The 23,979-nt window shown below is 44.7% G+C and overlaps 1 protein-coding gene across 3 annotated transcripts in view; it reads right to left on the bottom strand.

The window, feature by feature from the left end:
- LOC110527473 (protein TANC1) overlaps positions 1 to 23,954 on the bottom strand; it is a 46,740-nt gene extending 22,786 nt beyond the window's left edge. For 2 of the 3 annotated variants that reach the window (XM_090240347.1, XM_090240348.1), the window contains exons 1-7: positions 23,185 to 23,466; positions 19,726 to 19,944; positions 18,472 to 18,564; positions 14,898 to 15,031; positions 13,617 to 13,827; positions 9,283 to 9,564; positions 290 to 406 (exon numbers count right to left, since the gene is read on the bottom strand). In XM_090240347.1, the coding sequence (XP_090096473.1) occupies positions 290 to 406; positions 9,283 to 9,564; positions 13,617 to 13,827; positions 14,898 to 15,031; positions 18,472 to 18,564; positions 19,726 to 19,944; positions 23,185 to 23,245 (1,117 nt within the window). In that variant the 5' untranslated portion in view covers positions 23,246 to 23,466. Of the gene's footprint in view, positions 1 to 289; positions 407 to 9,282; positions 9,565 to 13,616; positions 13,828 to 14,897; positions 15,032 to 18,471; positions 18,565 to 19,725; positions 19,945 to 23,184; positions 23,467 to 23,784 lie in introns of those variants that run through there. The other variant, XM_036982881.2, reaches the window with a different exon arrangement.
- Between the last annotated feature and the right edge of the window lie 25 nt (positions 23,955 to 23,979).

Below are 23,979 nucleotides of genomic sequence, written 5' to 3'. Positions count from 1 at the left end.
ATTATATGAATTTTCAAATTGCACACATTTCCCTCCGCCCCATGGTAAAATATGTAGAATTGCAGAAAATGTACTTAAAAAATGTTTCCCCTCCTCAGTCAAGAGGTGGGGAGGGGGACCAACCAAATATTGCCTAGGGCCCCCAAAAGGCTCGTCCTGGCCCTGCGCACGCACACATGCCTGCATAAACGCCTGCACACACACACACACACACACACACACACACACACACACACACACACACACCACAAACCCACCCACACACACAGAAACACAGACAGTGCCATACCGTTGGCGTCCCTTCCCCCTGTGCTGTTCCAGGGCTGTTTGACGGAGCTTCGCTGGGGAGCAGCACTCTGTTGATCCTCCAGGGAGCTCAGATCCTCCAGCTTCGTGGAACTAGTGGCTGCAGGGGAAAGACATGAGAGACAGAATGAAGGAGAAGAGAAGTAGAAAATAAAGAATGAGGGAAAGCAGGAAAGAGAGCTTTTTTTTTACGGAGTTGTTTCATTCGTTTTTGCCTTCAAGGTAGAAAATCTTAAACATTTGGGAATAAAAATGAACAAAACCCTTCATCGCCAAACAGTACAACTATGGAGCTCTGTCCCCATTTCAACATACTGTTCTACGGGCACTTACGACATCCCAATTATTTTCAAACATTTTTTTATATATTGGGTGTCACACCCTGACCATAGCTTGCTTTGTATGTTTCTATGTTTTGTTTGGTCAGGGTGTGATCTGAGTGGGCATTCTATGTTGCATGTCTAGTTTGTCTATTTCTATGTTTGGCCTGATATGGTTCTCAATCAGAGGCAGGTGTTAGTCATTGTCGCTGATTGAGAATCATACTTAGGTAGCCTGGGTTTCACTGTGTGTTTGTGGGTGTTGTTCCTGTCTCTGTGTTTGCACCAGATAGGGCTGTTTTGTTGTTCACGGTTCTTGTTTTGTTAGTCGATTCATGTATAGTTCCTTTATTAAAGAACCATGAATAATAACCACGCTGCGTTTTAGTCCGCTTCTCCTTCAACTCAAGAAAACCGTTACATTGGGCCTCAAATCGGCCATTATCGCCAAGTGTGAGCAATGCGAAGAGCAGATGCGAGGCATGTCCCACCGTCAGCCAATCAGCTATAAAGGTTCTCTTCAACTAACTCACAAGTTCATCGCAACAATGGCATCAAAGGTATAACCTACCCCCTCAATTCATGCCCTGGTTTTAACGTAACACCCCAAGCCCTTTACGGACACAGAGATATTTAAGGAGAGAATGATGACTGAAGGAATTGGCCTATAACTTGGTCTGTCAAACAGGTTGGCCTACCTCCTATTTCTTAAATAGGAAGAAATTGGTTTCAACACAAAGCCCTCGTTCTAAGACAAATTAAAATGAAGACTGTTTAAATGAAAGAGGTTTTTCTCAAATCAGCCTGTTTTCAGCACCCATTGCCACTTCAAAGTAATGTAAATTATGCAATTTACTCAAATCTGGCTTATTGCGAGGTCACTAACTCTGATAAATAGCTTACACTTTTTTCTCATTAAAATCAATTATAGAAGTAGAAAGCTATCAAAGTTCACCTCCGGTCCCTCACATCAGTAGCCCGCCCGCGCAGATGCTGCGCTCCTTGTATTGTTATGCTTCCTGGGTTGCCATGTTGATTTCCTTACTAGGCCTACACATACACCAAGCTGCCCAGCAAATATAGACATATTTTCCTACTGCCGTGGAGGTGCCGCTAGGCGTATGTACCATACCGATTACTAGGTCACTGCGATTTGTCCCGACTGAATCGTTAAATGTGAGAGGTTCCAACTAGGCCCCATACGGGTGAGCATAAATACAAGGAAATTCTCAAAGCCGCAAAGAGAACCTTGATGACCTCATATCTAGCCGGGGGAATTATGGTGGAGACATCCTCCCAGGTAGTACCAGCGATGGCAATACTGGCTGCAGTAACCCATGGGGGTCAGTGGTCGCATGTGGACATTCAGGGAATAATACTGTTTTCCTGGCAGCACAGCATAAATCTTAGCGGTCTGCCGTGGGAAGAAGGGCCTCCTCTGGGGACCAGCGTGCGTGTGTTGAGGAGGAGGGGGGTTTCCGGGCTCCATCAGCCAGGACTAGACATTACACACTCAATATCTACCCATCCTGGAACATTTTGGCACTCCTGTTGAGCGGCTCCAACAGTAATCATGGGCTAAGGAATTCAAAAGGTGTTCTAATCCTACTGACAAACAATCTAGATCCTGAGGTGCAATCTGTTAAAATGGATCCTTAAGGAAGACGGATTGCTTTGAATATACTACTTGATGATAAACAGACGTGGCTCATAAATATATAAGGGTCGAATAATGACGATCCAAACTTCTTTGAGAGAATGTATAATAATCTCATTAGTCTCCAAGATACAAATAATTATATTTTAATGTTATTTTAATGCCGTCCTATGGGACTCCCGACCACGGCCGGTTGTGGCACAGCCCAAGAAATGAACCCAGGCCTGTAGTAACACCTCTAGCACTGCATGCGATGCAGCGCCTTAGACCTCTGTGCCACTCGAGAGGCCTAAGTCAAATATTTAAAACAAAGGTTCTCTTATCAAGTTCTTACAATCTCAATTAACAATGAGTTTTGTAAAATCCTTCTCCCAAAAAATCATGTTCTGCGACCAAAAAAAACCAACTTGCGATGACCTAATTACACTGGACGAACTACGGTTGGCAAATGATTCCTTTCAGACGGGGAAAACCCCTGGTCTCGATGGCATTCCAATAGAGATCATATCTGCTGAGAGATCCACTACTACCATGTTTTAATGACTCGTATATACTGTAAACGACAAACTATCGGACACACAAAAAGAGGGACTGAACTCTCTCCTCCTGAAGCAGGAGCCAGGGGGCAGTACAAAGACCCGGTATCTCCAAACAATTGGAGGCCCTTCAATGTCGCGACGCAAAAGATATTGGCAAAATGTACTGCTCATAGAATTAAAAAGGTCCTACCGGACATTCAGACGGGATTCTTAAAAGGAGGATATATAGGAGACAACATTAGACTCTTAAAATCTTTATAGCAGATTTTAAGACAGCATTCGATACAGCAGATCTAGAATCAGTTTATAAGTGCCTAGATTTCCTTCAGCTTTTGAGAATCTCTCATGAGTTGGGTAAAAGTACTGTACAACAACACTTTATGTAAAATATACAGTGCTTGTGCAAAGTATTCAGACCCCTTGACTTTTTCCACATTTTGTTACGCTACAGCCTTGTTCTGGAGAATAAAAGCAGACTTGTGTGAGAATTTCATTTTTTTTTGTCCTTTAATGGCAAACCAAAGAAAGTTAAACAGGCATATTTGTATAACGAACATGAGTTTGAAGGGTTACAACTATTAAATATTAAGACATTAAACCTCTCACTTAAAGCCTCCATTATACCAAAATGATATCTAAATCCAAACGGGTTTTCCAGCAGGCTACTAAGAGAGGCACATTCAACGTTCAAAAGGGGTCTCTTTGCCGTTATGTAGATTAACACCGACCTTTTCCGGTGGATTGACAATGGAACCCTGTTTAAAGTCTCATCCGTTTGAAATGAAGCCATACAGAGATGGTTACGAATCCAATTTCCTCCTCCGGAAGAGTCCAGAACAAGTATTACAGCAAACAGTACGGCTAAACTACAACGTACTGATGAAGGAAATAACTATTTTATTGTCACCAAAAAAATATAAGAAATTATAAGAAATTACATTGAAAATAAGGACAGTCAAATTTTTTGTCACACAAGCAATTAACAAAGGCGTATAGGGACGTATGATCGATACAAAGGTTTAACCAACTCATCACAGCTCTGCCACAAGAATGTAAGGGGCAATTACTCAAAAGAGAAAGGAATTCATTAGTTTGTCTGCCGCCAGTCAAAAACCACGCATGGCTTAAAATGACTAGTATTCCCGCACATCGCAAAATATATCAGTTTCACTTAAAGTCGAGAGGTTTGACAACTGTTCTGCATCAAATTCCAGATAATTGAGAAGAGATTTGTTTGATGCCCCTTAACCATGGCATGGGGGTTGTGAACCGTTGTACAAAACATTTGACGCATCGATCCGTTCTTTTCAATTGAAACTATTATATGTAATGTTCTCGCCACAAAAAAAGAATGCTCAGTAGATGGGGTGAGGCCTGTGCCCGCTGCAACGAAGAAACAGAATCAATAGATGATCACTTTTGGAGTCAGGTTCGGGAGTGGTTGTTGAGTCAAAATGTCTGTGTTCAGATGGATGTAGAAACAGTACTGTTAGGAGATCAACAAAAATTATCCTTTTAGTTGAACTATTTACTCTTAGGCCAATCTCGGTAGAAATTGTACAAATAGAGAGGTTCGAGACCCTCTTAAGATGTCAAAGTAAAATAGAAGAATGTATAGCAAAAGGAAATAGTAAAATGCTAATATACTGGGAAAGATGGGTTAGTCTGTCGACAACTGAGGGTTGGAATTAAGATTAGAGGGATTGGTTGACTTGACGATGCACCTAGAGTTCAGTACAAATGTTAGGAGGCTGTACAGGGCATTCGGAAAGTATTCACACCCCTTCACTTTTCCACATTTTGTTACGTTGCTGCCTTATTTCAAATAAGGCAGCAACGTAACAAAATGTGGAAAAGTGAAGGGGTGTGAATACTTCCCCTCATCAATCTACACACAATACCCCACAACGACAAAGCAAAAACAGATTTTTCGAAATGTTTGCATTTTTATAAAAAATACTAAACTGAAATATCACATTTACATAAGCATTCAGACCCTTTACTCAGTACTTTGTTGAAGCACCTTGGGCAGTGATTACAGCCTCGAGTCTTCTTGGGTATGACGCTACAAGCTTGGCGCACCTGTATTTGTGGAGTTTCTCCTATTCTTCTCTGCAGATCCTCTCAAGCTCCTTTCAGGTTGGATGGGGAGCGTCGCTACACAACTATTTTCTGGTCTCTCCAAAGATGTTTGATCGGGTTCAAGTCCAGGCTCTAGGTGGGCCACTCAAGGACATTCAGAGACTTGTCCTGAAGTCACTCCTTCGTTGTCTTGGCTGTGTGCTTAGAGTCGTTGTCCTGTTGGAAGGTGAACCTTCGCCCGAGTCTGAGCACCCTGGAGCAGGTTTCATCAAGAATCTTTCTGTACTTCCCTCCGTTCATCTCTACCTCAATCCTGACTAGTCTCCCAGTCCCTGCCGCTGAAAAACATCCCCACAGCATGATTCTGCCACCACCATGCTTCCCGTAGGGATGGTGCCAGGTTTCCTCCAGACGTGACTCTTGGCATTCAGGCCAAAGAGTTCAATCTTGGTTTCATCAAACCAGATAATCTTGTTTCTCATGTGAGAGTTCTTTGGGTGCCTTTTGGCAAACTGTCATTTGCCTTTTACTGAGAAGTGGCTTCCGTCTGGCCACTCTACCATAAAGGCCTGATTGGTGGAGTGCTGCAGAGATGGTGGTCCTTGTGGAAGGTTATCCAATCTCCACAGAGGAACTCTGGAGCTCTGTCAGAGTGACCATCTGGTTCTTGGTCACCTCCTTGACCAATGCCCTTCTTCCCGATTGCTCAGTTTGGCCGGGCGGCCAGCTCTAGCAAGAGTCTTGGTGTTTCCAAAATTCTTCCATTTAAGAATGATGGAGGACACTGTGTTCTTGGGGACCTTCAATGCTGCAGAAATGTTTTGGGACCATTCCCCAGATCTGTGCCTTGACACATTCTGTCTCGGAGCTCTACGGACAATTCCGTCAACCTCATGGCTTGGTTTATGCTCTGACATGCATTGTCAACTGTGGGACCTTATATAGATAGACAGGTGTGTAACTTCGATGAATAACATTTTTTATTTAATGAATTTTAGAACAAGATGTGGAAAAAGCAAGGGGTCTGAATACTTTCCGAATGCACTGTATATATATTTAATTTGTATGTTTTCCACCAGGTCCTCCAACCAGGGGAGGGGGTGGTAGGAACAAAACAAAAAAAGTGGAACAGAAATAACATATTGGCCAGCAGCATCCCACCCTGCATCCCACTGCTAGCTTACCTCTGAAGCTAAGCAGGGTTGGTCCTGGTCGGTCCCTGGATGGAAGACCAGATGCTACTGGAAGTGGTGTTGGAGGCACTCATTCCTCTAGTCTAAAATAAAAAATATCCCAATGCCCCAGGGCAGTGATTGGGGACATTGCCCTGTGTACGGAGCCGTCTTTCGGATGGGATTTTAAATGGGTGTCCTGACTCTCTGTGGTCACTAAAGATCCCATGGCACTTATCATAAGAGCAGTGGTGTTAACCCCGGTAGCCTGTAATGTATTTCAGCCTTAAGGGAGAGCGATTCAAGACTCTTGTCCTTGAGTAAAATGGGAAACAAATCGGTCATAGTTCTTCCCTTATGCTGCCCATGTTTTGTGACGTCAAATATTCTGGAGAAAGACACTCAAGGATAAAACACAAAGACACACAGAGAGCCAGCTGCAGCACACACACACACACACACACACACACTCGAACACATCGTATAGTAAATCCTCTCACTCTCGGCTTCCATTTTACTTCTCCTCCGTCCCTGTCCCCCCCCTCTCTTTTTCTGCCTCTCTTTCTCTGTCATGCTCATTTGCTCACTCTTCAACAACTCATTAAAATGGGTGTTTACCACTAGATCAGTACATGTTGTATGGTGATGATGATCCAAGTGAATCCTCATCCAGCCGGGGATATTAACAGCTCCCTACAGGTCAGGAACATAGTCAGGTCCAGAGACCAGCTCCAATTACACCTGTTCTGTAGCAGAATGTTGTGTTTGTAAGGACCAGTCCGTTTTAGTTCTCTCTGCTCTGCTCCACCAGACCTAGCTCTCTCTGCTCTGCTCCACCAGGCCTAGCTCTCTCTGCTCTGCTCCACCAGGCCTAGTTATCTCTGCTCCACCAGGCCTAGTTCTCTCTGCTCTGCTCCACCAGGCCTAGTTCTCTCTGCTCTGCTCCACCAGGCCTAGTTCTCTCTGCTCCACCAGGCCTAGTTCTCTCTGCTCCACCAGGCCTAGTTCTCTCTGCTCTGCTCCACCAGGCCTAGTTCTCTCTGCTCTGCTCCACCAGGCCTAGTTCTCTCTGCTCTTCTCTACCAGGCCTAGTTCTCTCTGCTCTGCTCCACCAGGCCTAGTTCTCTCTGCTCTGCTCCACCAGGCCTAGCTCTCTCTGCTCTGCTCCACCAGGCCTAGTTCTCTCTGCTCTGCTCCACCAGGCCTAGTTCTCTCTGCTCTGCTCCACCAGGCCTAGCTCTTTCTGCTCTGAGTGAGTGAGAGGAGATCCAATAGAAGTGGCTTATGAATTCAAGTCTGGCAAAGAAGCAGCTAACTAGATTACAGTCATTTCCTTTGGGAAACAATCTGCTTGTCGGGGTCTGGATGTGATATAACAGTACAGTAATATCTGGATAGGGAGGTTGTAGATAGATATACACAGATGTTCTGTCTATGTGTGTGTGTGTGGCACGCGCACATGTGTGGGTGTGTGGGCATATGGGTGTGTGCATGTTGTTTTAATGAATCTGCAGTAACTGTTGTATAGTAGCTAGATGGGGCTTGAGGCTTCTAGATTCAAGTTTAATCGCTCTATTTGTAGTAAAGCTGTGATTGAAGCATCTCTAAGTTATTTTGTACTGCCTTTTGTTCCGCGTGGGAAGGAAAGGAACTATAGCTGTCATGATCGAGCCATACTACGAACTCAGCGGCTCTCTCTCTCTCTCTCTCTCTCTCTCTCTCTCTTTCTCTCTCTCTCTCTCTCTCTCTCTCTACATAAATCCATAGTGCGCGGCCCAGCCTCCTGTACTACCGTATAATCTGGCATTACACGAGACCTTTAATCTCCTCAGAGTGGAATCACAAGAGGAACGTCACGTTGCTCTGCTTTGTGACACGTACTGCACAGCTCACAGGGCAGGAGCGGAAGTGGACCAGGAAATGGCCTGTATGGCGCTACACTTCACCTCGCCCACTGGAACACCATGTTACAACCCCAACATCGTGTCCAGTCTGGCGGTGAGTCACACCTGGATCTTGGAAAAAGTGGTTGGCGGCTGGACCAGGCTATTGTTCAGTGTTAGAACCATTGAGCTCAGAGATACACATCACCATCATGCCCATTATACTGCTGAGACAACCTACAATCCAGGGCCAGGTTACTGTTAAACAACGTACACATTTTCTTTCCCACAATCTTCCACCTCACATACATGTTGTTTGGTATGATAATAATCTCGGAGCACTATGATGAAAGCTACAGCGGCAGTTGAATGGAAAGAGCTCTCGGGGAGGGGGGGGGGGGTCTGCCCTCTTTCAATGGCACCGCAGGAATACTGACATTCTATTCACACACGGCGCCACTTAACTCTCAAGCTGTACTGAAATCAGCAGGCATACGTGGGACTAACACTTCCTCTCTGCTCGGGCCACCACAGCACAACAACAGATAGAAACCTATGTAGAGCGTGGGCTTTGAAAGAAACCAAACATGTCCTGTGTTACTCCCATCCTTGTTTCCCCCCCATCACAACCTGAAAGGGAGGTCTATTTAAACAAATAATACCATGCATGCTCATTTCTAGCAATTACAGTTCTCCTCGAGCAGCATCCCTAACAAACAGAAGAGTCTGTCCGTCATTTCAGTGGATCCCCTCCCCTGAGAGATCGTCCCCCCCCCCCCCCCGCTCTCCAAATGGAGTGACATCTAACGAAGGATAAAGTTGTCTCTTGTTCTCTCAAACACAGAGGAGAAACAGATGTAGGATAACAACGTAAACCCTCCTGGAATACTGTAGCCGGTAGCGTTCACTGTCTCCATCCTCCAGAGATGTAATGCCGTATGCCGTCCTCGTCTAATGACAGAAACTAGACAGGAAGCAGCTCTGTCTAATGGCTCTTCCACGTCACAGAAACCACATGGTCAGAAAAAGCTACAACTACAGCTGTTTTAGCTACACAAATGAATGGAGGAAAGGGAGCTTCGCCACAAAAAGCATTGGTTCTAGACACCTGGCCAAGGTAGAGCTGTTTGACTGTCTTTCATGGCTTCCTTTCCTCATCTCCTTTCCCTCATCACCGCTAAAAGGTAAAAGGACTGGATAGATCTCCAACGTACTGCTTTCATCTATCATGCCCTGCTAGGCCAGTAATCATAGAGGAAAGGACACAAGGGAAGGAGACTAGTTGAGACACCACCAGTCAAGAGGCATGAGATGGCCACTCACCTGCCACAGAGTTAGGGCGTGGCATCACAAGGGAAGAAGTGCTGTGCGTGTGGCGTTGTGGGAGGGGCCTCTTGGCTGGGGGCGGAGTTCTGGGTTCCCCTGGGATGGTGACTTCAGACCTGGGCGGGGCCTCGCTGGGCCCTGGCAGGTCGTCCTTGGCGACGTAAGGGCAGTAGTCGCCTCTGTGCCCGCCATGCCCAGCGGCCCTCTGGCTGCCATCTTTGCCCAGGTCCAGAGTGGAACCGCCGCGGTCCTCATTCTCAGAAGAGCTGGTGATGGTAGCTGAGGCACAGAGGGAGTAGACAGGGGGTAAGGACTACAAACGACAAAACCAAACGGTTGACTAAAGGCCTTTGGGATGAGATCAAGTTAGGAATCGTTGTCATTTAGATCAGTTCACTGTGCATTTCCAGTCTGGTACGTTATTGGCAGTGACACTGTACCGAGTTAAAGAGTAAGAGTCCGATCATCAGTCACATCAACAGTGGCGAGGCATCAGTCACAATCAAACGCTTGTACTCTGCACCCCTTGCCCTTTTGTATTTACCTAGAAATATAAGCTCTATTTAGGGAGAAAGATGTCCTATTTTAGAAAGTCCAGACCCATACGCAGCAAAGACAGCAACGTCCCAGTTTTGTCAAGAGGGACCTGAAGCCTCTCGACTAAAGTGGCACAGGCAAAAAGAGAGAGAGAGAGAGAGTTGGGAGAGAGAAAGACTTGACTGAGAACTCAAAGCAAGGTGAAACAAGTATCATCTATCTCTATTTCTTCAGTCAGTGCCGAGGCCCTTATCTTAATCAGGTTTATTGACAATGAGAGTAATGCGATAGAGTTGAGGTCGGAAGATTACATACACTTAGGTTGGAGTCATTAAAACTCGCTTTTCAACCACTCCAGACATTTCTTGTTAACAAACTATAGTTTTGGCAAGTCGGTTAGGACATCTACTTTGTGCATGACACAAGTCATTTTTCCAGCAATTGTTTAAAGACAGATTATTTAACTTGTAATACACTGTATCACAATCCCAGTGGGTCATACGTTAACATACACTAAGTTGACTGTGCCTTTAAACAGCTTGGAAAATTCCAGAAAATTATGTTTTGGCTTTAGAAGGTTCTGATACGCTAATTGACATAATTTGGAGGTGTACCTGTGGATTTATTTTAAGGCCTACCTTCAAACTCAGTGCCTCTTTGCTTGACATCATGAGAAAATCAAAAGAAATCAGCCAAGACCTCAAACAAAGAAAAAAATTGTAGACCTCCACAGGTCTGGTTCATCTTTGGGAGCAATTTCCAAACGCCTGAAGGTACCACGTTCAACTGTACAAACAATAGTACGCAAGTATTAACACCATGGGACCACGCAGTCGTCATACCGCTTAGGAAGGAGACGTATTCTGTCTCCTAGAGATGAACGTACTTTGGTGCGAAAAGTGCAAATCAATCCCAGAACAACAGCAAAGGACCTTGTGAAGATGCTGGAGAAAACAGGTACAGAAGTATCAAAATCCACAGTAAAACAAGTCCTATATTGACATAACCTGAAAGGCCGCTCAGCAAGGAAGAAGCCACTGCTGTAAAACCGCCATAAAAAAGCCAGACTACGGTTTGCAACTGCACATGGGGACAAAGATCATACTTTTTGGAGAAATGTCCTCTGGTCTGATGAAACAAAAATAGAACTGTTTGGTCATAATGACCATCGTTATGTTTGGAGGAAAAAGGGGGAGGCTTACAAGCTGAAGAACACCATCCCAATCGTGAAGCACGAGGGTGGCAGCATCATGTTGTGGGGGTGCTTTGCTGCAGGAGGGACTGGTGCACTTCACAAAATAGATGGAATCATGAGGGAGGAAAATTACGTGCATATATTGAAGCAACATCTCAAGACATCAGTCAGGAAGTTAAAGCTTGCTCGCAAATGGATCTTCCAAATGGACAATGACCCCAAGCATACTCCCAAAGTTGTGGCAAAATGGCTTAAGGACAACAAAGTCAAGGTATTTGAGTGGCCATTACAAAGCCCTGACCTCAATCCTATAGATCATTTGTGGGCAGAACTGAAAAAGCATGTGCGAGCATGGAGGCCTACAAACCTGACACAGTTACACCAGCTCTGTCAGGAGGAATGGGTCAAAATTCACCCAACTCATTGTGGGAAGCTTGTGGAAGGCTACCTGAAACATTTAACCCAGGTTAAACAATTTAAAGGCAATGCTACTAAATACTAATTGAGTGTATGTAAACTTCTGACCCACTGGGAATGTGATGAAAGAAATTAAAGGTGAAATAAATCATTCTCTCTACTATTATTCTGACCTTTCACATTCTTAAAATAAATTGGTGATCCTAACTGACCTAAGACAGGGAATTTTTACTAGGATTAAATATCAGGAATTGTGAAAAACTGTTTAAATGTATTTGGCTAAGGTGTATGTAAACCTCCGACTTCAACTGTATATTATTGAGATATATAGATGACAAATGGAAGGACGAGATGTTTTTTTTCTTCTTCCATATACACTACTGGTCAAAAGTTTTAGAACACCTACTCATTCAAGGGTTTTTCTTTATTTGTACTATTTTCTACATTGTAGAATAATAGTGAATACATGAAAACTATAAAATAACACATATGGAATCATGTAGTAACCAAAAAAGTGTTAAACAAATCTAAATATATTTTTCAAATAGGTACCCCTTGATGACAACTTTGCACACTCTTGGCATTCTCTCAACCAACTTCATGAGGTAGTCACCTGGAATGTATTTCAATTAACATGTGTGCCTTGTTAAAAGTTAATTAGTGGAATTTCTTTCCTTCTTAATGTGTTGTAACAAGGTAGGGGTGGTATACAGAAGATAGCCTTATTTGGTAAAAGACCAAGTCCAGCATACCACCCTGCAGCATACCACCCTGCATACCACTGCTGGCTTGCTTCTGAAGCTATGCAGGGTTGGTCCTGGTCAGTCCCTGGAAGGGGGACCAGATGTTGCTGGAAGTGGTGTTGGAGGGCCAGTAGGTACTCTTTCCTCTGGTCTAAAAAATAAATATCCCAATTCCCCAGGGCAGTGATTGGGGACACTGCCCTGTGTAGGGTGCCGTCTTTCAGATGGGACGTTAAACGGGTGTCCTGACTCTTTGAGGTCAATAAAGATCCCATGGCGCTTATCGTAAGAGTAGGAGTGTTAACCCCGGTGTCCTGGATAAATTCCCAATCTGGCCCTCAAACGATCACGGTCACCTAATAATCCCCAGTTTACAATTGGCTCATTCCCCCTCTCTGTAACTATTCCCCAGGTCGTTGATGTAAAAGAGAACGTGTTCTCAGTCAACTAAATGCCAAATAAATGCTTCACAGAGTTCAAGTAACAGACACATCTCAACATCAACTGTTCAGAGGAGACTGTGTGAATCAGGCTTTCATGGTTGAATTGCTGCAAAGAAACCACTACTAAAGGAAATCAATAATAAGAAGAGACTTGCTTGGGCCAAGAAACACGATCAATGGACATTAGACCTGTGGAAATGTGTCCTTTGTTCTGGAGTGCAAATTGGAGATTTTGGGTTCCAACCGTGGTGTCTTCGTGAGACATGGTGTGGGTGAACGGATGATCTCTGCATGTGTATTTCCCACTGTAAAGCATAGAAGAGGAGGTGTGATGGTGCTTTGCTGGTAACACTGTCAGTGATTTATTTAGAATTCAAAGCACACTTAACCAGCATGGCTACCACAGCATTCTGCAATGATACGCCATCCCATCTGGTTTGCGTTAGTTGGACTATCATTTGTTTTTCAACAGGATAATGACCCAACACACCTCCAGGCTGTGTAAGGGCTATTTTACCAAGAAGGAGAGTGATGGAGTGCTGCGTCAGATGACCTGGCCTCAATCAAATTGAGATGGTTTCGGATGAGTCGGACCTCAGAGTGAAGCAAAAGCAGCCAACAAGTGCTCAGCATATGTGGGAACTCCTTCAAGACCGTTGGAAAAGCATTCCAGGTGAAGCTGGTTGAGAGAATGCCAAGAGTGTGCAAAGCTGTCATCAAGGCAAAGGGTGGCTATTTGAAGAATCTCAAATATAACATATATTTTGATTTGTTTAACACTTTTTTGGTTCCTACATGATTCCATATGTGTTATTTCATAGTTTTGATGTCTTCACTATTATTCTACAATGTAGAAAATACTAAAAAGAAAGAAAAACTCTTGAATGAGTAGGTGCTCTAAAACGCACATATCAATTATTTATCAGGAGGTGAGAAGAAAATATCTGAATTTAAATTGATCCAACTATGGTGATGATGGTCTATATAAGTACTCACCTATGATTCCGCTATCCTGGCTCTCAAGTGTGGAGTTTGGGCTCCGGCAGGGACTGGGGCGGAGGAGGGTCCCACCTGGGCTGGGATTGGGGAGACAGGGCCCCCCGGTACTGCTACTACCCATGGTGGAGCAGGGGCTGTCTGAGCATGGAGACGTAGTGCTGCAGGTCAATGTGGAGCATGGGCTCACCGCCTGGCCAGAGACATTACACTACAGACAGAGGGAGAGAGAGAGAGATAGGCAGAGAGAGGAGAGAGAGAGAGATAGGCAGAGAGAGAGGGGAGAGAGAGAGAGAGAGAGAGAGAGAGAGAGAGAGAGAGAGAGGGCAGTCAGGTAGAAAGGGAGGAGAGTTGGATAGAAAGGGTGGCAAGAGAAGAGAGATAGAGAAAGGGCAGAGAGAAGAGAGAGAGAGAAAGAGGTGTTTTATTTAAAGCTCTGTCTATTGACAAGTATTATCAGAGGTATAGACCCTGTTGGCATCCTTTCCAGCTGTCCCCAGGTTAATGCATGGTATATAGGTCATCGTATATACAGTAAGTGTGTGTGTGCGTGTCAATATCCCCCACTCCTCCCAATGTCCACAAACCCCAATATCTGCATCCTTCTTCATATGTCTCCAACAACACCCGAACCCTACCATTCCTAGATCCTATATGTCTCAACTCACCCCAGCACCCAGCATTTCTGCAACATTGAGAACGTTCAGCTCAGTGCTTTTCCCACTTTACCACCCCATCATTTATCTGAACCAGGACACGGTACACTGCTCACAGCCGACACATTGTCTCCATAAAACTGGCTCCATCTGGAGCTCAGGTGGAGGAAGGAGGTTTGGAAAGTGGGGCAATGCTCAAACGGTGATAGAATGATACAGTACAGTATATAAACCTCCTGCGGGCTCAACAGCATGTGGTGAGCCAATGCAACAAGATTAAAAGCAAGATATTCAACTGACATCCCCTTACGTACGTACACATTCCATAAACAAAATGACCTTACAGTATATGCTTTCAAATATTAAGACAAGAGTGCCTCGGGTTTCCTTTTCAACTGGTCATTTACCTTGTAGTTTCTAAATGTGCAGCTTAACCAAAACAAACTCTCAATCTTGGTTATCATACAAAACATTGCCTTGAAATCTAATTAAAGAAACCATACAGAAACTCCTCACTTCTTCTGCAAAGAAAACACACGAGCCTCCTTTTCATATTTCTGACTTTCTCAGTCACTCTCCCTCCTTCCTTCTACCCATCCTTCCCACCATCTTTCCTTTCACATACCTTCTTTTCCCTCCAGTCCTCCATGGGGGTGCTAGGCGAGGCTGGGGTCCCTTCTCCCAGTAAGAAGCCCAGCCTGGTCATCAGTTCCTGGGTTGAGAAGGAGGAGGAGCTGGGCTGGAGCTCCGCGTGCAGCTCTGGAGGACAGATGGAGAGAGATGACAGACGAGCGGATCGCTGTGAGCAGCACGACGTGACCACACCAAACACACGCGTTCTGTAGCTCAGCCCAGTTCAGTCCAGCTCAGTTCAAACCTTCCTGCCTTTCCTCCTACCTGGCTACGTCGATTGGATGGAGGATTATGTATACTATGCCGATGGAGGAGAGGTTAATGCATGCATCCACAGGTCAGCAGTAGCAGCAGCAGTGCCGGTCGGCCTCATTACCAATGAAGAGGCTGTGGCTTTCTCAGTCCCTGGCTGCACGACTGAAGCAGCGCTCTGTGTGTGTGTGTGTGTGTGTCCATATGTGTGTGTGTGTGTGTGCCTGCTCAGCGCTCCCGGTTGGTTAGGAGACAGGCGTAGAATCTCAATGAGCTCAGCTCAGCCCTGGCCTCCGGTAGAGGGCAGGCGCCTTTGCACCGTCGTCTTTGGCACTGGCTGCCCTGTCCGGCCAGATCGGGCTGAGCTGAGCAATAGGGTGCGTCGATACATCACTGAGAAGGGCGTGATGCCACGACCTTTCACCTCTAGGTCATCTACACCACTGTACAGACGCAGAGGAGGATGAGGCGAGGGGGTTCAACACGGCACCTCTATATCCTGTTTACATACAACAGTGAGTTGGAGAATATGATGATGTCTAGGAAACGGAGCTCCTATTGAGAGAGATGAGGAAGAAGGGAAGGAATGTGGGAGAGCCGAGACACAGCTTGTTGGGCGTTAGTTACTCTCAACCCGTCTGGGGTTAGACACATTCTCATCCATCTCTCCCCTCAATCCGTCTTGGGAAAAAAGCTTCCAAAGGTGAACCCTTTTTGGTTCCAGGTAGAACCCTTTTTGGTTTCAGTTAGAACTCTTTTGGGTTCCATATAGAACTCTCTGTGGAAAGGGTTTTCACATGGAACCCAAAAGGGTTTTACCTGGAAACAAAAATGATTCTCCAAAAGGTTATCTTATGGGGACAGCCCGAAGAACCATTTTAGGTTCAAGAGTGCACCTTTTTTTTCTAAGAGTGTATCCCTCCATCCCTCTCCCCCTCTCTCAAGCCCCCAGGATCGCCCCATTCTTTCCTTCTCACTGTCGATATCCTCTCCCCGCCTCCACATAATCCATTGTTCTCTCCAATGAACCGTAGAAATGATGCAATACACAGTAAGCAAATAAGAGGAAACAGCCACCACCACCTCACTATTGCATATATCTCCTCTCTTCTCCTCCCTAAAGTCACAACTTCCCCCATCTCTCAGACAAGGGGCGATGATGAAACGAGCTGACTGGTTAGATGAAAGGCAGGCACCGGCACCTTTCCTACACAGCAGAGATCACATGCAGAGCTGTTAATCACAGACAGTGAGAGAGACAGAAGGACAAACAGACGCTTGGTGGAACACGGGGCTGGACTGTCTGACTGGGGCTCCTGTACGTTCAGATAACCAGAGAAGAGTTCAACGCAGAGTCTGATTCAAGGGTGTACATTACAAATGGGAAAGAAAGAGAGACCGTGAATGCCAGGGTAGTTGGGTGCCATCTTGGATAGAAATCAAAACAGGGGTATCACCTGAACTAAATGAATCCTGTAATGTCACCTTCCATTATCCAGCTTAATGGAAGTGAAGTATTAAACCAACCGTAGTCACAGCAGCTGTCACATTAGCAGCTCCCTTCAAAATGATCACTCTGATACGCGTTCTCTTTCTGTGAAAAACATGGATCTGAAGTGTTTTGTTATGTTTCAATGTGAAATCAACAACAAAAAAACGTCACCATGACATCAGATTAAGGTTGTAAGTTGTGAAAAAAAGACGAACTTCCCTTAATTAAGTTGACGACTTTTTGGAAATCCAATCAGTTTTCCACGTTGGTTCGACGTCGTCACATTACACTTTTGGGTTGAAATGACGTGGAAACCAGTGGAGGCTGCTGAGGGGAGGATGGCTAATAATAACGGCTGGAATGGAGTACATGTGGTTTCCATGCGGTTGACACCATTCCATTGACTCCATTCCAGCCGTTACTATGAGCCGTCCTCCTCCGTTGGTGGGAACAACATTGATTCAGTGGTAAGGCACTTTGGTTAAGCAGAGATCCACCGAAACTGAGAACAAGATCTGGCATCTGCACCCTCCATCTCAAGGAAACACACCTTTTAAATTCCGGGTGAAAATTCATCCCTCGTCATTCTTATCCGACAGGCGTATTCTTGGTTTATGTGCAAAAATAGAACGATGACGTGGCCTGTCAAAGTCATTACCAAACTGAATACACTCAAATGCATTTCACAGCTATTCATGTCTAATTCATGAATTTGTTTGAGTCTGCTAAGGTGGTTCTGAAAGGCAAACCTAATCATCTTATATGACGTTAAAATTATACCTCTGCTCCATTCAGGGTTCATTACAATTCATAACGAGAAAAGCAAATATGGAAAACGTCACGTTGAAAAGTATTGCAAATTACCACACAAATGAGAAGGAAATGGTTAGTAAATGTATATTACAATGATCTATATTTACTTTACATTCATAACGGTTATTGGAGATACACTGTGGGTCTATCTGGGCAGTGGGAAATGGTGGTTACTGTTTTAAAAAGCTACCCTCAAATCACACAACTGTGGCTAAAACTAAACAAGACAAACCCGAGAGGGAGAGAGAGAAAAAGTAAGAGGGAGGGTGTGAGCGTGAGACACAGAGAGAGAGCGAGAGAATGAGCGAGAGAGAGAGGGAGAGAAAGGGAGAGAACGAGATAGAGTGCATCCTCAATCTATCAGCCAATGTCTCCATCCATTGCCTAAGTGCCCAACTCATTTCCCACCTGAGGTCAGGAAGCTATAATCAGTGAACCTATGCATTCGGCTCTCCGTGGTACTATTACGAACAGCACCTCGTAACTTAAACAACCAGACAATATTGAAAGCTTCATCAATCTAACTCTGACCTCTGCGTGACAAATCCCAGGAGGGTCTATTCAGGGGGTTCGGGAATGATTGAAACACACAGTAAACACACCAGCCCGCTGTCGCCGTTGGTTATGAGAAGCAGAGGGAGAATAGCGGTGCTTGGCAACCAGAGGACATGAGGATGCTGGAGACAGGCTGCTTCGCCTCAGGACTAGCCCCCAGCCTCTCCACATAGACAGCTGTGCAGGGGATGGCTGGCATTTACACTGTTACCCTCAGCACCACTTAGATTTGGCAGGTCAATTGAACACATGCGCATGCACATACTGTACATGTGCATTTGAAAAAGACTCCAGCAGGCACCAAATCAAAGTGCTCAAAACTATGGAAGATTTGTTCTCTCTATCCTCTGTACCTCTCTTCCTACTTTTCCAAATGTACTGTTTATCATTCTCTCTCCCCTCCCTCGTCTCATCTCTCATCCACAACTCTCTGTGCAGACACGCTCACACTCACCTCTCTGGGCAGTCTTGCTATTGTTTAGAGTGAAAGCGAACGCGTCTCCAGGAAAATAAGGACTCTCCACATACTCCAGCTTCCTGTACAGACCTTCAGTCAGAGCAGCAGAGAGAGAGAGAGTGAGATGGGGGTAACGAGAAAGGGAGGAGAAAGTGAGCGAGAGCGAGAGCAAGAGAGAGAAATTCAACTCTTCCAGATGGGATTTGCAGTGGGGAATTTGAATTTCTCCCACCAGTTGGGAGGAGCCAACATGAACTCAGATACATGCAGTACAGTATAAACTAATCCCTGTGATGATAACAGCTCAAATCGCCAACATGAGTGTGTGTGTGTGTGTGTGTGCGTGCGTGCGTGCGCGTCTCTGTGTGAGGCAAAGGTCCACACTACTACAGTGAACTCAGAGCTTCAGCTTGATGCACACTGCACCGCCACCTAGTGTTACTCAGCTAGAATGCAGAAGACACAAACGCTGAAGACATCGAAGCATAATCTTCCAAACAAGGTAAACAGTTCCTTTCCAAAGCTGCGCTGGGTCAGTGAGTAAGCGGTAGAATCCCAGTTACTACATAGCCCTGGCATACCACTGAGAAATCACGCATGGAAGAAATACTCAATAAGTTAATGACAAAGTTACTTTAGTTTATTTGCTTTCTAAACTTCCCCAGCCTTCAGTCCTTGGAGATACAGTGAGTTGTTGTTATTGATGTCCTGTATCCTGGACAGTATGCACATTTGACAATGATATTTTGAGCATAATCTCCTATATTTCCCAGGGGAAATAAAGTGCTAGCTGTGTGAATAGCCCTTAATCAATCATTAGGCATGTACTGGCTGTGCTATAAACCCACTGGGCTTAAAAACCAGGCAGAGCAATCATAACCTAATCTCCACAAAGAGCACACAAGAGCCTGTCAGAACCGTGGGAGATACTGAACAGAACATGTGATCAATATGCTATGAGCGAGACTCGTCGCTAGGATAGCAACGAACATAGCAACGAGAACAAGATGACCTGCAAAAAAGAGAATGATGAAAGTACATTCATTTTTACAGATGATCTATAGATGTGCCCTTCCCTCTGTGTGGTGTGTGTGTGTGTGCGTGCGTGCGCGTGTGCGTGTGCGGGTGTGTGTGTGTGTGTGTGTGCGTGTGCGGGTGTGTGTGTGTGTGTGTGTGTGCATACGGGTGTGTCTGTATGTTTGTGTGTGTTCATTAGAAGAACAAAAGCCTGGTGGATGGCTGTTACAATACCTGGGGACTTGATGCCCATATCTGAGGGCATTATGTAGGACTGGCGATGGACCAGGGGTGAGGAAGGCAGGGAGATGGACTCCCCCTTAGCCAGCTTCCCCCTCGGCCTGCCCCTTGAGGGGTGGGGGTGGTGGGCACGGCTAGGCTCCTGGTAGTGGGTCACCCAAGCACCAGCACCCCTTCGTTGGATACTGTGGCTGTGGTAATCAGCAACTACGGCTAGCAAGAGGAGAGGGAGATATAGTGGGAAAGGTGAGAGAGATTAAAAGGGGTCAGAAAAGAGAAGAGAGAGAGAACAAATTAAACTGTAATCAATAATAGGGCCTATGAAAATGTGTATCTGGAAACTTAAAGGGATAATCCACCCCAAACCACAAATTCCTATCATTAACAGTGTTAAACAACACTAATATGTGAAAACAATATTTTTTGTGAAGAAATGTTTCATTTTGTCGTTATAACAAGGTTGTAAGCAGCGTGTGAAAATCTTTGTGGAAATCTGTTGCAGCTCAAGTCGACTACAAAACCCACAATACAATGCTCTCTGGGCTGGCTGGCTATTTAGCTAGCAAACGTATCTACATACAATAATACCAAAGACAATATCAGCATGTGAAGTAGCTAGCTATCTGTAAAATCGCCTAAATAACCTGAGCTAGCAATTTAGGAGTCTATCTCACCGAGATTAACCTGCAGTTCATCTCTGACTAGAGTGAGTGCAGAGCATGTTGCTATGGCAACACTGGCCCTTTCCCACCTTTCCCACAGACATGGCGCATTGTGGGATGCTACTTGAAAGAGAAACTGAGTTGAATCATTTGGTACACTGTTTAGATTGAGCACAACAAAAAAAACGTTATGAAATGTGATAGTGTGTTATCCCCTATCTCCAATGAGGAGAACCATGTAGCTACGACTCGTTCCGACTCCACTTCCTGGTTTCACAGATGGACCACTTCGAAGTTAAATCATGGGTAAAAAAAAAAACACGAAAACATTTACCTACTGATAGAACATAAGCTTTCATCAAATTTACATGGGTTTTATGATTTTTATTTCTGGGGGTGGGTTATCCCTTTAAACAGGATCGTCAAATACATGTTTTGGAGCAACAATAAGTGGACGACATCCCCTTGCATTAAGAGACCGGATCGATTCTTCAAGTCTAGTAGTGGCTCTTTGAAGAGCGGACCGCCTACTGGCAGCCCAGAGGCCTTTGAGGAAAGTGTGTTCCGCTTTTGTCTCCCCTCTATGCTAAATGTAATCACTGCACAGGTGCAATGATGTGCGTGTGCATTGCAGTTACTGGCATAGAGTGTAATAGTAACACAGCATTAACGGAGCTGGAGTAGTATGTAATGCTACAACAAAATGACATTAAAGCAGTCCATTGAAATTTAGCATGGTTCATACAGTAACCTCATTCCCGTGGATGACGAGAAGAGAGACAGATGGCCATCTACATTATATAATGTATTTGAACGACAATCTGCAAGGATACACACAGCCTTAAAAAGCAGAACTTACAGGTTATGGTCAAAACCAACATTACTAGGTAGGGAGTTGCTATAACTAGATTATAATTAGTTATAAACTCAGGGCCCCTAATCGTGCTGCAAAGTTTCCATTCTCCTTCTCTGATGCCTCTGAGCGAGCCTCCAGGCCACACACACGGCCTTATGGGAAACATATGCTGCTCATCATGTAGTCAGGGAACAACTTTCTTTCTCAAGGCTTCACACACAATCACAGCCAGCTTCACACAATGTAAGGCCATAGGCTTAGACCAGGGGTTGCCAATTACATTCAGCCGTGGGCGGATGGTACGGACGGCCGGAACATAGTTATAAATCATTTGTACGCTACAAATTGACTAGAATAATCCCAAACAGATATAGTATTAGACAACAAAATAATAATTTCAAACCTTGATTATATTGGGACACGGTCGCATATGTCTCTATTATGCGTGGGAGTTCCTTAGGGACAGATTTCCTACATTAAAATCACTTTGAGATGATTTCCTGGTGATTTTACAGACTTTTATGTCCAACAATTAAAATGTACATGCCATTATTAGCATGGTAGTCCACCTTTTGAACTAAATCTAAGGGCCTCGAGGCATTAATGGTAGATGGTAGATGAGACTGACACAGTTCTCTGAGTTCTGTAGCTCGTCAACATTAGATGCATTAAATATTTCATGTGCAATATTCTGACTTTGTACCCATGTGTCTACAGTGCCTTCTGATTTCCCCCAGACTCCTCTAGGGGTGAGCACTCACGTTATGAGATACTGACAACACCCTTGTTGTTACCTCACAGAATGGAGCTAGCTAGCAGCTACATAACTACTGGAAAGAGGCACAACCCCACAGCGGAAGCACACGAGGCCTAGCATCAATCTGAATAATAGATTATAGCCTACCAAAATAAAGTGGCTTGACAAACATTATTTAGAACTGGTAAGAAAAATCTATATAAAAAAGCTATACCCCCCCCTTTCCCTCAGAACAGCCTCAATTCATCAGGGCATGGACTTTGCAAGGTGTTGAAAGCATTCCGCAGGGATGCCGGCCCATTTAGACTACTATGCTTTCCCACAGTTGTGTCAAGTTGCCTGGATGTCCTTTGGATGGTGGACCCTTCTAGATACACACGGGAAACTGTTGAGCGTGAAAAACCCAGCTGCGTTGCAGTTCTTGACACAAACCGTTGCGCCTGACATCTACTAGCATACCCTGTTCAAAGGCACTTAAATATTTTCTCTTGCCCCTTTGAATGGCACACATACACAAGCTGTCTCCTCCTCTTCATCTACACTGATTGAAGTGGATTTAACAAGTGAGTGACATCAATAAGGGATCACAGCTTTCACCTGGATTCACCTGGTCAGTCGGTGTCATGGAAAGAGCAGGTGTTCTTACTATTTTGTATAGTCAGGGTACATCCCTCATGACCCAAAAAGTTATTGATCATTTCAGTATCTTCTTTTTGTGGGTCAGAGCTGTTTGTTTAACCCACTCCAACTTCTCGTGACACACTTTAGGTCTGAGAGGATTTTACAGCAGTGGGAGGCAGCATTCACTCCTTAATTAGGCTAATTGAAATGGCTCTATACTCAAACACCCGGGGACGAAAAAATTCGGAGCAGCCAAGTAGCTACCATCTTCAATTAGGGCGAGTGCTACTAATGTCGCGGATTGGTTTCACTTCGCTAGAAACGATTTCTACTCTGAGACTGAAACAACAGAGATAGTACCCAGATTTCAGAAACATCCCCACGGCTCCCAGAAAAACCAGAAATCCATCAGTTACCTATTGGTAAAAATTTCAACCCAGCCTTTTATCAACAAATTCATATGACACTATTATAGTCAGTCAAAAGGTGTCTAGTTACCCGGCACAAACTGTAATGGGTGCAGTGTTGTAGATGGTGTTGTTTGTTCTCTTTCCTACCTGGATCCCTCCTGCTCCTCTTCTCTTCTTTCCTATTCCTCCCAAATACTGCTTTGAACATGTTAAACTGATTACAGGGAGTTCTGTGAAAAATAGTCAATACAAATATATTATTCCCTCTGCAAAAAAAAAGTGCTATTGCAGTAACATGGCCATACACTCCTAAATGAGGCAACACTAGTCATGGGAAGATATGGATTACAATGAGCCCTAACATACCCTCATCAGGCACAGTGGTCTGGAATGAAACCTGACAAAAAAGGGACATGTGGAGAATGGTACAAATGAATGGATGCAGCTCAATGTGAAATGGATTCTAGATTAGCAAAGGTGAATAGCAGACAATTAGACTTGAAAACAAATGCGAGGCACATGCTGAAATCCGTTCTTTAATCTATTACTTGCGAATGAATTCATACACGATACAGTAAAAAAAACATGTTTTTCTTGCAATAACTTTGACGCGGCACATGAACGATTACGTAAACTGTAACGTTAAACAATGTAAACGGCTTTTCATGCCCGGACACTTCACGCATCTAGAAGTTGGCTCACTAAACAGCCGACAACCTCACACGTAACAGTACAAGCAAAATATACCTGTTAAAAAAAGAAGAGTCAAGTTTAGTTCGTCGACGTTTCTTCAAAACAACGCATTTCCCTCCATAGCTATAGGAATGTTGATTGCACGAGCGGAGCTGTGTGATCCATCCTGGAAGTTGGCGGAGCTGATGGATGAAAGACGCTCTATCGTGCGCTTTCTGGGAGCTGGGTGCGCGCCCCCTCCGAGTGAAG

This window comes from Oncorhynchus mykiss, chromosome 7 (genome assembly GCF_057628025.1).
Source record: "Oncorhynchus mykiss isolate SJ-2025 chromosome 7, ASM5762802v1, whole genome shotgun sequence".
Taxonomy (NCBI): Eukaryota; Metazoa; Chordata; class Actinopteri; order Salmoniformes; family Salmonidae; genus Oncorhynchus; species Oncorhynchus mykiss.
This window is presented reverse-complemented; position numbering and strand designations above follow the sequence as displayed.